The sequence below is a fragment of the Rhyacophila brunnea genome, unplaced genomic scaffold (genome assembly GCF_057557595.1).
Source record: "Rhyacophila brunnea isolate RB1 unplaced genomic scaffold, BYU_Rbru_1.0 scaffold_1, whole genome shotgun sequence".
NCBI lineage: Eukaryota > Metazoa > Arthropoda > Insecta > Trichoptera > Rhyacophilidae > Rhyacophila > Rhyacophila brunnea.
Genome location: NW_028232751.1, coordinates 57,314,255 through 57,332,044, shown reverse-complemented (window position 1 = coordinate 57,332,044; position 17,790 = coordinate 57,314,255). Strand labels below are relative to the sequence as shown.

General features: G+C 32.6%; 1 protein-coding gene across 2 annotated transcripts in view; it reads right to left on the bottom strand.

The window, feature by feature from the left end:
* Nucleotides 1–17,790, bottom strand: part of LOC147080000 (facilitated trehalose transporter Tret1) — a 44,256-nt gene that overhangs the window by 12,559 nt on the left and 13,907 nt on the right. For both annotated transcript variants that reach the window (XM_085955106.1, XM_085955154.1), the window contains exons 2-7: nucleotides 16,277–16,413; nucleotides 14,316–14,411; nucleotides 11,530–11,732; nucleotides 9,569–9,724; nucleotides 2,458–2,541; nucleotides 73–184 (exon numbers count right to left, since the gene is read on the bottom strand). In XM_085955106.1, the coding sequence (XP_085811232.1) occupies nucleotides 73–184; nucleotides 2,458–2,541; nucleotides 9,569–9,724; nucleotides 11,530–11,732; nucleotides 14,316–14,411; nucleotides 16,277–16,409 (784 nt within the window). In that variant the 5' untranslated portion in view covers nucleotides 16,410–16,413. The remainder of the gene's footprint in view (nucleotides 1–72; nucleotides 185–2,457; nucleotides 2,542–9,568; nucleotides 9,725–11,529; nucleotides 11,733–14,315; nucleotides 14,412–16,276; nucleotides 16,414–17,790) is intronic.

The window sequence follows — 17,790 nt, the reverse complement described above, 5'->3', positions numbered from 1 at the left end:
GTTCGACCCTGCGACAGTGTTATAGCACAGCGTTTTTACCTTTTTCTTCCAAAGAAAAATGTGAAATCTTACCAAGTTTTGAGCCTTCTGGATTTCCTGAGTTTTTTTTAACCAATTCGTAAATATCCTGAAATTCCAACTCGACGCTTTCAACCGACGTCCACCCGCGAAGCCATTGTAAACTCTGCAAAATCACATTCGTTGTTACAACAATGACAACTAATAAATTTGAACTTAACTAAACTTTTTGAAGTTATACTTCTTTTGGCGCGTTTGGGAAAACAGATCAGAGTATATTTTTGGCGTGTGATGAAGTTGCGCGCGCCGATACAACACATAATTTGTTATTATGATTATATTCATTTTGGTCTCAGAGGTACATGCGCATGCGCATAGTGTCACTTAGTTGGTCATTCAATACAACCAAATAAGCAGCACATGTAAACATAACCAATATTGTGTAATAATTAGTATATATGTTTATAAACAGAATTCTGGAGACTAACATTTTACACTGTTAATTTATATTCATAAAACTTTATTTATATTGGAGTGTATATATATGTTTCATTGTAAAGATTGTGTATGAAGATATTTTGAGGCTATATTTATGGAAGTATTATTTATGAGTAAAAGTATATATCAATAAAAAAATAATTTTGTAAATGTTGAGTTGGTAAATAATTAAAAAAATATATTAAAATTTGATTTTCTATTAATTTATCATGCGCACTACTGAATCGATTATAACAGCTGTATAGCAAAGATGAGTTTTGGTCCAATACAATAATTAAATTACAATTATCATGTGCTATATGAGACACAAATGAATCGCGAACGTTTTCATCAATCTCATCCAATGTAATATTAATAGACTCAGGTAACGGCTTATTTTGTTTTGTTACGCCAAAGAAGTAAAACTTCTAACACGCGTACATAAGTACACACACCGATTTTTTTTATTAATTTTACAAGATTAAGAATGTAACATTATTTAATATTTTTAGTTTTAAAACACTTCTGGGAAATATAAAACCACTAGAAAAAATCTTTTTGAAAAAAATATATAAAAGAAAAAATGTTACAAAAATTTGTTAGTAATAAAATTAAGGTAATCCAATTAGTAACGCAATTTAGAAAGCGGTTCAGAAGAAAGTATTGTTAAAGCATTATTTAACTTTGTCGTAATATATAGGGCGCGTGTAGCTTAGTGGTCAGGGCACATGGGTTCGAATTCTGCTGGGTGTCGTATTTTTTTAAAGTGGTTAAGTATATATTTCTCATCATAAGTGTTTTCAAATTATTGACTGCTGACTAGATAATTACTTTTTAATTACCACATTTAAATAGCATGCGAATTATATCGAATGGCCACCTAATCGTTACGCGCTAGGTGGGTCTTAGTCCAATGTATTAGATATTTACTATTATCTATATAAAATAAAATATATTTTTATTATTATAACCTGAGATTAACCATCCATGGACTGAAACCGTATGCGGTTTAGATCCGTGTGCCATACTAAACTTATGATTTTTGTTCATGAAAATATATTTTCACTAAATTTGTAAGTGTCAGTGTATGGTATAAACGGATACGATCAGATGCTTATAATATAGGTACTTTGTGAAAATATATTTCCAAAAACAGAAAAGATAAGCTTAGGATGGCACACGGTTCTAAACCGCATACGGTTTCAGTCCATGGATGGCCTATAAGTAGGTAGTATGTATACATTTGGTTACAATCATATAATTCTCTTATTTTAAGATAACGCATAATGGGAAGGTACATGTCAATATTACATAATTGTCCACCTGATGCGCCATGTTAATAAAACTGATTATTTTATGATTACCAGTATTATAATATGAAGATTATGGCGCAATAAATAGGTACTAGACTACAGCCGCTATTTATTGCGAAAACGCCATATTTGTTTTAGGAAACAAATGAAATGGTAACTCAACAATGTATAGTACCTACCTACATTATTAAAATACCTTAGTAAAAGGTTGAAGAATGCTGAAAATGACTCCAATGATTAAGCTATTTCTATAATTTAAAATATTTATTTATTTTGCTTACATGTGTCAAAATCTATGATACAAAAAATCTTAATTTCGTAAAAATGCGACGAGAACTTTTACCCTGCAACCACAGAATTATTAATTCATCAAATGGAGGCAATAACAAATTTTGATCAAGGGTAAACTGAGGTCACCTGGGTCAGATAGGACATTCTACTGTAAACCAAATACACGGATTCCGAAAATAATCCTCATCAGATGGGTGAGAATAACATGCTCCAGCTGGGTCATGAAACGAAGGGAGGTGCGTTGGATTTACTTCAGGTGTAGATGGAAAAGAGGATGACGTTTGGTGAAATAAAGGCACAATTTATGATGTGATGCTGTCAGATATTAAGTGAGGAGATATAATATTTCATGTCTCACCTTTTTTGTGTCATCAAATCTATTTTTTGACAATAGCCAAAATGGTGATTCCGGTACAAATTGTAGTAAAATCATCGCTGCTACCTGTAAAATATTTATGATGCAAATTTTGAATTAAATATAATTATTTTTCTTGTCTATAAGTCTAGTTTAAAATAAAACCGGGATTATTATTTGACATAATGGTATTAATCAATGGCGAAACCATTTAAAGTTTCACCACGAGTCTTAAAAATAATTTTGACGCATTTTATATTTCACCGTAAATAATGAAATTACACCTTGAGAAACTATCGTCAATAGAGTCAGTAACAATAACTATTATTTGTAATCATCTCCTATATATTATTATCCTAAGAGATTTTGGAAAATACACCAACGGCTCATTTAAGCGACATTTTATTGTTATTTTTACATCTTCACTTCAAAATGTGCGCTACCGATTCATCTACCGTTTGAATTGACCACATTTCAGAAATTTTCAATGATTTTACTGGTACGTGACGTTTATAACTGATATTTTCTCATAAAGCGTATGCAATCGCCATATTTACTGTTTACACCTCGCAGAATGACGTCTACGTCGCTTAAGACCTTCTAATCCTTTATTTGACAAACAGATTCGATTATTTTTATTCAAATATCGTAATGTAGGCATTGGCGCACTTTTTTCCGGTGAAAAAACCATAATTTTGGTACAATTTACTACGTAAATAAAAATCTAACAGGCACGTCCGCCACTGGTGTTCCAAATTTGATTCTTTTTAAATAATATTTTACGGCTGTCACGTTTACAGGTTTGCAACAATGTAGTACTAATATACTTTTGAGTGCGATATTTATATTAAAATGCATTTTGACAGACAATTCCTAATCGGTCGAGTGATACACATACTTTATTTAATTTAATCATGTTTCCGAGAGATATTAAATGCGAATTATTTCACAATATCGACTCAAAAATTAAATAAGTACCCATAACCTCAAAACAAATGTAACGTCATCATAATGTATACACACAATATAGTGTTCTTTTTTTGTTTTTTAGAGTATGGCTATAAATAATATTTTTTTGAACCAATGAAAATTATTTAAAGCCTGGATATAAATATAATTTAAAATTAAAATTCATTTTTGACAAACATCGGATCGACTGATACACATACTTTATTTGATTTAATCATGTTCCCGAGAGATATTAAATGCGAATTAATTCATAACATCGTCTCAAAAATTAAATAGGTACCCATAACCTCAAAATAAATGTAACGTCATCATAAAAATGTATACACACATAGTGTTCTTTTTTTTAAGTATGGCTATATTGAACCAATATACATATTCATATCGTCATCATCATCATCAACCAGGATCAATCCACTGCTGGATGAAGGGTTCCGCAACCTCTATTCTACTACTATCGGTTTAACGAATTTGTGATATTATACCTATTTCTATCGTCTTTATCATCATCGACCTGAACCAATCCACTGCTGGATAAAGGGCTCCCTAGCCTAAGAGGCCATCCATGGACCGAAACCGAATGCGGTTTAGATCCGTGTGCCATACTAAACTTATGATTTTTGTTCATGAAAATATATTTTCACTAAATTTGTAAGTGTAAGTGTATGGTATAAACGGATATGATCAGATGCTTATAATATAATTTGTGGAAATAAATTTCCAAGACCAGAAAAGATAAGCTTAGTATGGCAGACGGTTTGAAACCGCATTCGGCTTCAGTCCATGGATGGCCTATAATTCTACTCCTTTCCGTCATATGAATTGCTGTATTAATCAAAATCGCTGATATTATATTTATATACATATTCATATCGTCATCATCATCATCATCATCATCATCATCATCATCAACCAGGATCAATCCACTGTTGGATGAAGGGTTCCGCAACCTCTATTCTACTACTATCGGTTTAACGAATTTGTGATATTATTATACCTATGTCTACCGTCTTTATCATCATCGACCTGAACCAATCCACTGCTGGGTAAAGGCCTCCCTAGCCTAATTCTACTCCTTTCTGTCATTTGAATTGCTATATTTATCAAAATCGGTTATATTATATTTATCTACATATTCATATCGTCATCATCATCATCATCAACCAGGATCAATCCACTGCTGGATGAAGGGTTCCGCAACCTGATTCTACTACTATCGGTTTAACGAATTTCTGATATTATACCTATTTCTATCGTCCTTATCATCATCGACCTGAACCCATCCACTGCTGGATAAAGGCATCTTTAGCCTGATTCTACTCCTTTCTGTCATTTGAATGGCTGTATTTATCAAAATCGGTGATTTTATATTATATATATTTATAATGCCATTATCATCATGAGCCTGAATCAATCCACTGGTGGATGAAGGCCTCTCTAAGTTATTTGTATTTTTGTCGGTCATATGAATTGCTATATTTATCAAAATTGCTGATATTATATTTACCCATTCATAATATCGTCATTATCATCATCATCTGGATTAATCCACTGCTGGATGAAGGCCTCTAAGCTTATTCCATACCTTTGGGTCTTATAAATTACTATTCTAATCAGAATTGATTTATTCCTTTCAGATGTATACATTGCTTCATTATTTATCAACATTTCTTTCGATATGAATGTCCCGCACCAACATTGAAACAAAATAATGTTAAAATTAATTTTTTACATTGCTTATGTACCTTCTTCTATTCTAAATGGGCCCCGCGGGAGATTAATATTCACGTTATATTGGATCGCTATTTTCATGATAATCACATATTGCTTTGTATTCGAGCGGTTCAGATGTATAATTTATCATATTTAAATGCACGTGATTTAACGAAACATTCATATTACCTATACACATATTATATCAAAATGTCAGTGGTAGCAATCGGTGATTGCCAGCTGTTTTGCTAGACCTAGCAGCCTGAGGTGGTATCAGGCAACATTCTGAAGGACAGACTCCGGACTAAACAACGCGGATGACCTCAAATTTGTATTGGCAGTGACAATGGAAAACTATGGCGTCGTCTATGCATTCTTCACAATAATTGTATTCAAATCCAACACCATGTCATTAGGATGCCAAGCTGTCTGCAAGACCTAGCGAGACAGACTGGCGAGAGCCAGCTGGCTCAGCTAGTCTCCTATATATTATTATCCTAAGAGATTTTGGAAAATTCACTAACGGCTCATTTAAGCGACATTTTATTGTTATTTTTACATCTTCACTTCAAAATGTGCGCTACCGATTCATCTACCGTTTGAATTGACCACATTTCACAAATTTTCAATGATTTCACAGGTACTTGACGTTTATAACTGATATTTTCTCATACAGCGTATACAATTCGCCATACTTCTTTTAACATACAGCAGAATGACGTCTTCGTCGCTTAAGACCTTCTAATCCTTTATTTGACAAACGGATTCGATTATTTCTATTCAAATATCGTAATGTAGGCATTGGCGCACTTTTTTCCGGTGAAAAAACCATAATCTTGCTACAATTTACTGCGTAAATAAAAATCTGACAGGTGTGTCCGCCACTGTCCGTCATATCATAGATAACGTGACATTCCAAATTTGATTTTTTTAAATACTTCTTTGTGGCTGTTCACCCACTATTTTTGTTATTGAATAATTACCTAGGCTACTAATTTCCATACTAAAAAAGTTGCCATTGCAAACAATGAAAGAAATTAATACGAATTGTTATAGTTATCAAAATGTGTGATATTGTATAATATCTACCTATTTTTATCGTCCCTATCATCATCAATCTTGACCTATCTATTGCTGGATGAAGGCCTCCTCAGCCTGATTCTACTCCTTACTTACACATGAATTGTTATATTTATCAAAATCAGTGATATTATATTATTATCTACCTATCTATATATAATGCCATTATTATCACGAGCCTCAATAAATCCACTGCTGGATGAAGGCCTCTCTACGTTGATTGTATTCTTGACAGTATTGAATTTCTAATGCTATTTATCTACATATCATATCGTCATCATAATCATCATCATCATCAACCAGGATCAATCCACTGCTGGATGAAGAGTTCCGCAACTTGATTCTACTACTATTGGTTTAACGAATTTGTGATATTATACATATTTTTATCCATCTTATCATCATCGACTTGAACCAATCCACTGCTGGATAATGGCCTCCCTACCCCGAATCTACTCCTTTCTGTCATATGAATTGCTGTATTTATCAAAATCGGTGATATTACATTTTACTACATATTCATATCGTCATCATCATCAACCAGAATCAATCCACTGCTGGATGGAGGGTTCCGCAACCTGATTCTACTACTATATTATACCTATTTCTATCTTCCTTATCATCATTTACCTGAACCCATCTACTGCTGGATAAAGGCCTACCATGCCTGATTCTATTCCTTTCTGTCATTTAAATTGCTGTATTTATCAAAATCGGTGATATTATATTATATCTATTTATATTTCCATTATCATTATGAGCCTGAATCAATCCACCGGTGGATGAAGGCCTCTCTAAGTTCTTTGAATTTTTGTCGGTCATATGAATTGCTATATTTATCAAAATTGCTGATGTTATATTTACCCATTCATAATATCGTCATTATCATCATCAACCAATATTAATCCACTGCTGGATGAAGGTTATCCCAACCTAATTCTACTCTTCTTGGTCATATAAACTGCAATATTTTTTTAAATTTGTGATTTTATATACCTACCCATTTATATCGTCATTATCGTCATCAACCTGTATCAATCCACTGCTGTATGAAGGCCTCTTTAAGCTGATTCCACATCTTTAGGTCTTATAAATTCCTATTTTTATCAGATATAATATGTTTTGCTTCATTATTTATCAACATTTGTCTCGATATGAATGTCCCGCACCGGGAAACTATATTGTTTAAGGTTAATTTTTAAATCAAAATATGATTTTTAAAATATTATTCTATGGCTCCGAGCATTTATTTTTTATATACAATGAAACAAAATAATGTTTAAATTTATTTTTTATGCTGCTAACCTTTTTCTATTATGTAAATGGGACCCGAAAGTGATTAATATTCGCGTTATATTGGATCGCTATTTATGATAATCACGATTGAGATGTATAATTATTTATCATATTTAAATGCACATACCTATACATATATTGTATTAAAATTAAAAAGACAGTGGTAGCAATCGGCGATTGCCAGCTGTTCTGCTAGGCCTAGCAGCCTGAAATGGTGTCAGACGATATTGAGAAGGCCAGACTCCAGAATAGACTACGCACATGACTCCAAATTTGTATTGGCAGTGACGACATGCAGACCGTAAAACTGACAAATCAGCTAAATTTTCAATTATCTGACGTGAATGAAAATCCATCCCGAAGGGAAAACTATGGCGCCGTCTATATACGCTTTACAATTTTTATATTAAAATCCAACACCAAGTCACTATGACGAAAAGCTGTCTGCAAGACCTAGCGAGACAGACTGGCGAGAGCCAGCTGGCTCAGCTAGTGTAATAATAAATTAATAGCATAGCAGTTTGAAGAAATGTGAGAAATGCTTTTCTATAAAAAAAATAATAATATTTAAAATAAACTGAACATATTTCATGAGAGGATAGATTTCGTTACTATTACCGAAGGTGTTGTGTAAGATTGTAAGTATATCATAACTTTATAACACATATTGTATCACTGTAATAGTATAACTATAAGTATAAAGTTTGCTATAATCGTTGACCTTCTTCCAACAGGCGGTTTTCCCACAAAGTGGCAAAGTGGTACATAGGTACCTATTGCAGATGTTAGATAACTACACATTTTTGGTGAGATTTTTCCACAACCGCGCCTAAACCGAAGTCGATTCACGTTTTGTACATTTTCACTATTTTTTGCCATCCAAAAACAAAATTGACTCATTTTTTAGCTGTTTTTTCTATAATATCCGCGAAAATAATTATGTAATATTCCGCTGTTCCAGGTTGCTGCGGCGCATACTTTAGTAACCTCTGAATTACTATATTGCATTATTGTATCGCTAGATTTCAAAATCAGCCACCTTTAGGTATTTTTGACTATTTTGTGAATTTCTGAAGAACTACTGCTTTCTAACATTTCTGCATTATCAAAATGTGGAACTTATTAATTTTAAATATTCTATACTCGAAATAATATAAACTTTCACCCTTGTGACTGTGTACTTGAGAAAACAAAAAGCTGTTTTTCTCCTATTCATATATTATGGTCTTGACTGATTTTGAAATCTAGTGACACTTATTCTTGTATATCTTACATGGACATATACAATAAAAATAAACTTGTGATACACATACCCACGAATGCTAGAGTGGTTATAATGTTGTCATAACCGCAGGTCTACACTGCAAAACTCTCTACAAAATTTACTCTCGATTATATATAGCCTTACCATATTATACCTTCACTACGGACGTCATAATGTTGATATCGGGAATTACAGAACCTCCGCACTTTCAGGCATAAATCGACGCCCGCAACCCTTGTTATACTATATAACATACATCACCATAAAATCGTAGCCAAGATTCGATGGCCCAGTATTGAACGGTAACAAGTGAAAAAATCGACATTTCGCGATATTGGTATCAAAATGTTTATAAAAATGAGCTCTTGCCAGTTTTGCAGAGAAACAATTCGAAAAAAATAATTGAGATACCTACATTGAGAGCCAAAAAAGCCATATGGAATTTTACAAACTTTCAAAGAAACCATTTTTGTACAGGTCCATTTCGATTTTTTTTCCATTTAAATATGTTTCAATTTAGAATAGATGCATTCTGACTCCTTTTAAAATTTGTCAAATCGTGTGTATTGTAAAATATTCAGATATTAAAACATGATTATCTCAAAACTACGTTTTTTTAGTTGATAATCTGGGTTAATACTGGGGCTTCGATATTGTGATGGTTCTAGTATACTAAGAATTATTTTCTTTTCTTTCTGTATTTTCCACGCCTATGAAGTGCATGACCTGCCTTCATGAAGTGAAAAGTTACTGTTTGTCACTATTGTGAATAATAATTTATTATTGTTATCTCACCGGAATAGAAATATTGGTGAGCGCGATAATCCTCCAGGGAAACAGGGTGCCCATCAGGAACTGTGTGAAGATGCCCACGATAATGCAGAGTGTGCTCGTCGACGATAACATACCGCGCAAGTGCGGCTGCGTTATCTCAGCCACGTATGTTAACACCTTAAATCAAGTATGAGTTATTTAATATTTCAAATAACAAGGTATGCAAAAAATATAAATGCATCTGATTCTGAACGGGATTCGATAAACTCGTTTCTGTCTGGAAATTTTCATTTGTTTGGGTGAAAACCGTTGTAACCTTAGACTATAGATACATGTTGGAACGGATAACTTAAAAAAAATGAAACATAAATTATTGTACTTTGTCTTTACCGAATAAGAAAGATTTGAAAGTTATGATAAATTTATAAAACTTTGAAAACTTATATAAAATATAAATATAAAATTATTATACTTCTTTTGGCGCGTTTGGGAAAACAGATCAGAGTGTATTTTTCACGTGTGACCGGCCGCGATATTACACATCATTTTAATAATTTATATTGCATTCGGGTTGCATAATACTTATATTAATTAATTAAATATTTATCGTTGTGTTAGGCGGATTCAAATTAGTTTGTGTTAACTTTCCTAACGTTATTCATAAAACTTTATTTATATTGGAGTGTATATTTATTTTTCATTGTAAAGATTGTGTATAGCTATATTTATGTACTTAAATATTATTTATGAGTAAAATTATTTAATATAAATAAATAAATAAATTTTGGGAATGTTGAGTTGGTAAATAATTATTATTATGATTATATTCATTTCAGTCTCAAGGGTTATGTTAAACCAGCGGCGCTCCAATAAGCAACCATTTTTCTAAGTGTGTAATTTGACAAGATAATTAAAATAGTAATATTAAATAATATTAATAATTACAGAATGAAGCAACAAGATAATTTTAAACCAACGGCACTCCATTTCAACTTCCTACCAATAAGAAAAACAAATAATTTGGATAGTTCGATGAACCAAAGAAACACTTTTATTTATTTTGTGAACCTGATACTAAATCACCACACGAGAGCTAGTCGAAGAATCTAGGTTATCACAAGTTTTGTTTTTGTTTTAAGTACACACACCGATTATTTTTGTACTCTAGCATGAAAATATTGGCCACCCCTGTCCTAGAGAGTGCAACATTTACCTGCTCATTACCTGTCACATATTTCGTTATACGTACATTTTTTAACATAACTATGCGGCTGGTGAACGAAGGTCATATAATCTGTGCAACTATAGAGCGAATGGATATTATAATATATGAGACTTTCGCGGTTGTTTTGAGTAGCAATAGAATTTTAGATTGTCACTGCATGTTTTTCGTATTTAGGGCACGTTGCAGATGCCATTATCAAAAGATGAGAATGGCATAAACCTGAAACGGTAAGGAGAGAAATGGGAAGATACGCGATGACAACCCAAAAATCTATTACATACGAAAAGTCCATGGACGTAAGTAAATAAAGCGCGAAATATAATATGGTGCATGTTGCAGACTATAACGTGACGCCACAGTAAGCTGCCGCTACATGAAAAAAGTGTGTAATGTCATTTTTCTTGGTGTTTAAAATGTTATCAGACTGATGGTCCCATCCCGTAGCACATATGTGGCATATGTGGCACATACGGCACTATGTATTTTCTATAAGAATATTTTCTATTATCTATGGTCTGCAGGTTGGGTTATGTTCAAAATATTATCTATGTATATAATACGCACACATATAAACTGTTGAAATTAATTGAAAATACCATGAATAATAAATATTTAATAATTCATTAGAGTTGGCACTCTATGATTGAATTTATTCTATGCAAAATGACGAAACCATAGACTAAATTTATCGCCGTGACAGCGTGACAGTGGCGTGACATGCGTCTCAATTTGATCACAAGTTATGATTGGTACCTACAGGAGCCTCGAGCAGGCCACCGGCGATTCCTGACAGCGCTAGGGCAGCGTACAAGGCTGACACTGACGAAGAAAAGTGCAGCACGATCCAGGACACAATAATGGGGAGGTTTATCAGCTGCATCGCTCGCTTCCGTCCGATGGTAGTGGTCATCACTCCCGAGAACAAGCAGCCCACAGGAACGCATATTAAGTTTATTGAGCCTGGAAATATTACAATTAATATAGTCAAGTTGCAACATAATTCTCTCAATTTGTTCGGAAACAAAATACAGTCGAGCTTATTACGATCACGGATATAGCGAGATCTCGATTGTAATGAGGAAACATTCGTTGACATTTTAGTTTATGATTTTCTCCATATTTATTCACTTTTATAACGAGCTCCTTATCGGATATACCGAGCTAAAATATCGTCAAAATTTTTCTCAAAACTGTAAATATGTCGATTGTTTAAAAACATTCGACCCTAAGCAATAAAATCCGACCGGACAGGATGCCGCCGGGTTCGGATTACGTTTATTTACGTTTAAGTGTATAAGTACCTACATAATTGGTGTCTTTGCCGACAAGATTGAAAAAGTATCCACGCATATGGTTGAAAAAAATCCAAGGTCAATACAATAAACAACTTCTTTTCTAGTTTATGAATGGCATGCTTGTTTCGGGGAAAAATTCTAATTGTGTATATTTGTTTGAATTGCGACTTTTTGTGTTATATGACCACTCATTTAAAGATACCTATTCTCTTATATAACGAGTAACGCTTATAACGAGCAAATTCAGTCGGTCCCATCTTCCTCGTAATAACCAAGTTCGACTGTTGTAGTCACACTCTGAACCTTATCGAATACCTAAGAGAGTAAATACCTAGTTTAGGCCTGGGAAAACTTTTTGGGTGAAGGCCCAAATTAGGAATTAAAATGAACGGCAGGCCGAAAATAAAATACTATTTTTAGGCATACCTACATTATTTATTATCATGAAAGAGAAATTTCAACATATAATTTAATGATAAGAATGAAACTGTTTTACATTTTTTAAATTTCATGTGTTAGTTTTGTAGTTGAGATTCTTAAAACTGCTTGTAAATGTTCATCGGTGATGCTGCTTGTTCGTAAAGATTGTTTTATTGATATTCATTATTGAAAATGTTTGTCCACATTTATTATGTAGGTTGATCCAAAAATAACGAACATTTTTCGAGCAGAATCTTTATGCTGTTCGAAGTTGTCCGAATAAAGAGTGTTGTAAAATTTGCATATTTATAGTGAGTTTATTAATTCTTATATCAGGTATATTATGATATAAAAAAGGAAACTTTTTTCAAAAATACGATAAAAGCTCGCAGGCCATAGTTTTCCCAGACCTGGCCTAGTATGTCACCTAGCCTCGGTCACCTAGTCGGCCTAACCATGGCGCATGCACCAAACGTGGCGCATTGGATGATTGATTACAAGCGGCGCATTTCATCTTTGCGCCTACTTATTCTTTTGAAGTAGGCGCCATAACTAAATCCTAGTGCCTAGATGCCTAGTAACATACAAATGGAACTGATTGATTTAAAAATAAATTCATTATTAAATATGAAATTTGGTGAGCTTTTTCCAGATCAAAATGCTTCTGACATAATTAATTTCTGGCGTTCATTACCCTATGCACATTTCCCAGAGCTAAGAATTTTTTTTCTATTTATTTAGGTCAACCAACAGGATCAATCCAATGACGTCCCTAGACAAAATGATGCCCCTAGGCAGCGCCAAAATATCGCCCCGTTTTTTTTATAAAGTATTTTTTTTATCATCCTTTCATGACTCCAATATCTAAGAAATGTGTTGTATGGATACATTACTAACAAAATATTTAAGTATACAACTAAAATATACAAAATTAAGTTCATACATATTTTTCCCCTGCCTTTGTTCTGTCTTGAGGAATTATGGGCGATCCGTGTCGCTTTAATTCCTCACAAAACTTGGCAACATTTGTAATGATATTTTCAGCCTGATATCGCAAAGATTTAGGCATTATTAAATCGATAATATTCGATACAGACTAAAATCGTGAACCAGGAGCAGTAAAGTAGGTGGGACGCCTTGTACGAGGGGGTGCATCTTTAGTTTCAAATTTTATTATTTATATCAAATCGAGCTTCAATATTGGGACCATGCCTAAAATAAAATTTGATATAAATAATAAGGATTTCAAGTTATACACATTTATATTTTTATAAAAATCGATGTTTTTTAAAATATATATAAAAAATATTAAAACGATGAATTAGTCAAAAATCTAAACGACAGAAAATCTAACACTTAATAAATTAAATTTTAATAATAAATATGGTCATAAAATATAATGTAATAATAAGATTTGACCCTGCAACGAATTCACATTTTATTACATTTTTTTACAATTACCAGTTTATCTTTAAATTTAAAAAAAAAATAAAAAATCTTTTTAGTGTTTTCAGATAAGTACATATTTATTAATTACTACAGTTTAAATTGTAAATTATCAAAAAAAAATCTCAAATTGCAAGCTTCGTATTTTTCCGTTAGGTGCCTCTTTTCGCCTCTGATAGTATAAGCATCCCCCTTAAAATAAAGTATTCCAAATTCCTGTGGTTTTTTTTTTCTTTTAAATTTAAATTATAAAAGCTTATATTAATTATTATTTTTTAGATTTTTCATCATAACTAACGGTATTTGAGAGTAAAGGAGGATAATATTATAAGGTTTGAAAGATTTATTGATTCATATAGGTGGTAGAATCTAAGTTACTTACTTATCCATGACAGTTCGTCCGGGGTTAGCACAAAGGAATCGCGCGTCTGCAGTGCCGGGAGGAGAATTGTTGGGAATCCGAGGGTTGTTCCGAATGCTAGAATCAAACCCAATAATATACAAAATATTGTGGAACGACTAATAAGCTAAATTCATAATATTATATTATTTTAACATGTAACATGTTTTACTCATGATCTCCGACGCAAAAGCGTTACGAAAAATAGACGTAGAATAACTATAGACGCGCAGCCCGCCCCGATTACTTACGCGCGCAGATTATTTTCATTTTACGTTCAGTAACCTACATTCTGTGCGACGTATTGTTCGTCTGTTATTATTACTTCTTTAGTTTTAATTAGTTTAGAGTTTAAATAAATAATCACATTCGCCCTACTTAATTCCTACGCAGTAGAAGAATTCGCATTGGCATATGTTTATTTTTGAATTAATATGGCTACCAACGTGATGAATCGTGCAAGTTAAATGAGATGAACAAAAGTTAAAAGCGACTTCATAAAACATCTGCTTTTGTTTTGTCTATTTACAAATTAATTACATGCATTTTTCTTACAATCTATCCCATGAACAGTATTTTTTTTTCAAATTTTAGAGGCCATGATATGAAAACGTTTGGGAATCACTGATTTAGGATATAAAATCAAACGAAACCCCGATACAACCAACGGTAACCTAGGAAAAAACTCTTACTTAATATTGCGTTATATTGCGCTTAGGTTTATTAATAAACTTTTATATTATTCAGACATTCCAAAGTGACAGATGACAAATCGGTTTGATGCGTAGGTACTGATATAATCCTAACATCTATGATGGTTAGGCAGCGGCATGACATTTCGAGTTCTAATCGTAGTGCTAGTGATTGTGAATGGCGAGGTAGTTATTGCATATACCTACTTCAAATTCAATGCAGTAACATATTGTCAGCGGTTGACTTTCGATTGCATATTTCGTTCATACTAATTAACGTTTTACTATTTTATTCAACTGACAGCCGCACGATGGCCGAGTGGCTTACGCGTCAGCTTATAATGTCGTGGGTCCCAGGTTCCAATCCTGGGTCTGGCAAATACACATATATTTTTTAAATTTGTATTTGGAGTCAGAGTATGGCCATATTATTATCTTGAGCAAGTGGCTAACACCCTTCCTCGTAAAGCAAAAATCTGTTAATACAATACAAATCTCCACTCTGTGGAGGCCCATACGAATCTATTAGGGTCGGACACTGATTGACTATTTCCATTTATTAACTAATATACATAGTATATGTAGCAATCATACCACTAAGTATATTTTGTTATCGAAACAAAACAATAGAGCAATAATATTCATCAAAACTAGATCAGTATGGTCTGTTATGATTTGTAATTGCGACAATATCTCTTGTAATATAATATGTACTGAATTTGTATAAATTGGAAGTATCCTCACTCAACCCATCGAGTCCGTCATGAAACGCACTACTATTGTCACGGGTTCTTCACTCGTCATAGTTAACCATCACTCCACTCAAATTAAGACTCTCAGTTCAAATACATTGACTGGTGACTAGATAATTAGTAATTAATTACCACATTTAAATAGCAGGCTAATTACATCTACTGGCCACCTGATCATTACGCGCTAGGCGCATCGTTAGCGCCCAATGAGAATATAATCAATCTCTGGATCACACCGATCTCACCAGTAGGAACATCATTACCCGCGAGTATTATCATCCGTATTATTGCATTCAGTATATTATTATCCCTGCGAAATATGCCGCGACCTCACTAAAGGCGGCCTTGGATTCACCACAATATACCTACCTTCGCAAGATTAAGTCCATTATGTGTTTGTTTACATGTTTATATACGCATGATTCAAACGCTGACAATATGAACGTAAATATCGTTAGATATTAATTACCGATTAGTCGTGATTATAATATAAACTTACCTAGTAAAATGAGGTTCTTAACACTGACAGCGAGAATTTGCGGCAGTGCCGTGCGAAAATTTTTCTCATACCCATAAGCGTCCTTCTGTGACATATCATTGTCATTTTGAAAAATCTTCAGCGGAAAAATCATTTTACTGAAATAAATTTAATACATTAATACTTAAATGTACCTATATAAAGGTATATAAGTTGCTTGTTATGGATATATATATATATTCACAAAATGCACTCGATTTGTTCGCTGTATCGATGAATAATTATTTCTTCCCACCTAAATTTTTAATGATATTAAAAGAATGATTATTTAAAAATAAATGATTTCCAAAAGAAGAAGACACATTACCATTTTTGGCACAGAATAAATGCTCTTTGATTCTAATATTAAAAGATCGTCCTGTTTTTCCAACATATTTGACATCACAAGAGTTACAATTTAATAGATAAATACCGCTTTGGCTTCATAATGATTCTGAAATAATAATATCCAATTTCATTAATTTTACTTTAAAAGATATCGATAAAATATTATTGGGTGGATAATTCAACGTATTTGTAGATTATTTGTGTCACCCTTTGAATTTGTTTTAATAAATACCTGTTGTAGGTATAAAGATTATTTAGTTGGAAATGTCCCTCTGAGGCGGACGAAACTGGTTCAGATTTGTTTATTAAAAGTGTAAAAGTACTACAAGAATTTCGCGTTTTATTAAATTAAATTAATAATAGTATAATCAGCGCTCGAAATGGAAAATTTTACGAACCGGAGCGCTCGATAATTTTATGAAAATAATAACGTTGTTATCTAATTGTATATGTATTTTATAAAAATAAGTCTGTTAGATTTTTTATTATATAACATATTTAGCTCAGTAGGTCAAATTAATATTTCCACGAGACGGAGCGATGATTTTGGAGATTTTATAAACCGGAACGGCGCTCCGGTGCGTTCCGGTCCATTTCGAGCCCTGAGTATAATTAGTTGTTAAAGTTATATAATTAAATATATTCTATACTTTATTACAGAGCTATATACTATTTTATGTAATTTTTTATATTATTTTTATGACCCGAAGCTTTCATGTTTACAGAACAACAGAAAACATTACTGATTCAAAAAAATAAGTTACCTACTCAGCTCCTAGGTACGTATGTAAAATATTTTCAATCGTCTTTGTTCAGGAAGATCTTTAAATGTTATCTGCGATACTCCAATAGAAATAATAAACTATCTAATTTCACTGTCAATTTCTTTCTGACATGTCCTAAAATGTACAGCGATTCTACAGTAATATAAATAACAGTATACAAATCGCTATTATTATAATATATAATATATACTAGAAAATCTATACAAGGTTGATATTCAATATAAATTGTAACTTAAAACATACTTTTAGATACTAAACTATTAACAATATTTCCCGATCAGGTAATATTTATTTAAATTATACCGATGTGGTAATTAAACTGCATTTTATATACTTAGTCATAAAGACAAACTAGTTATAAAA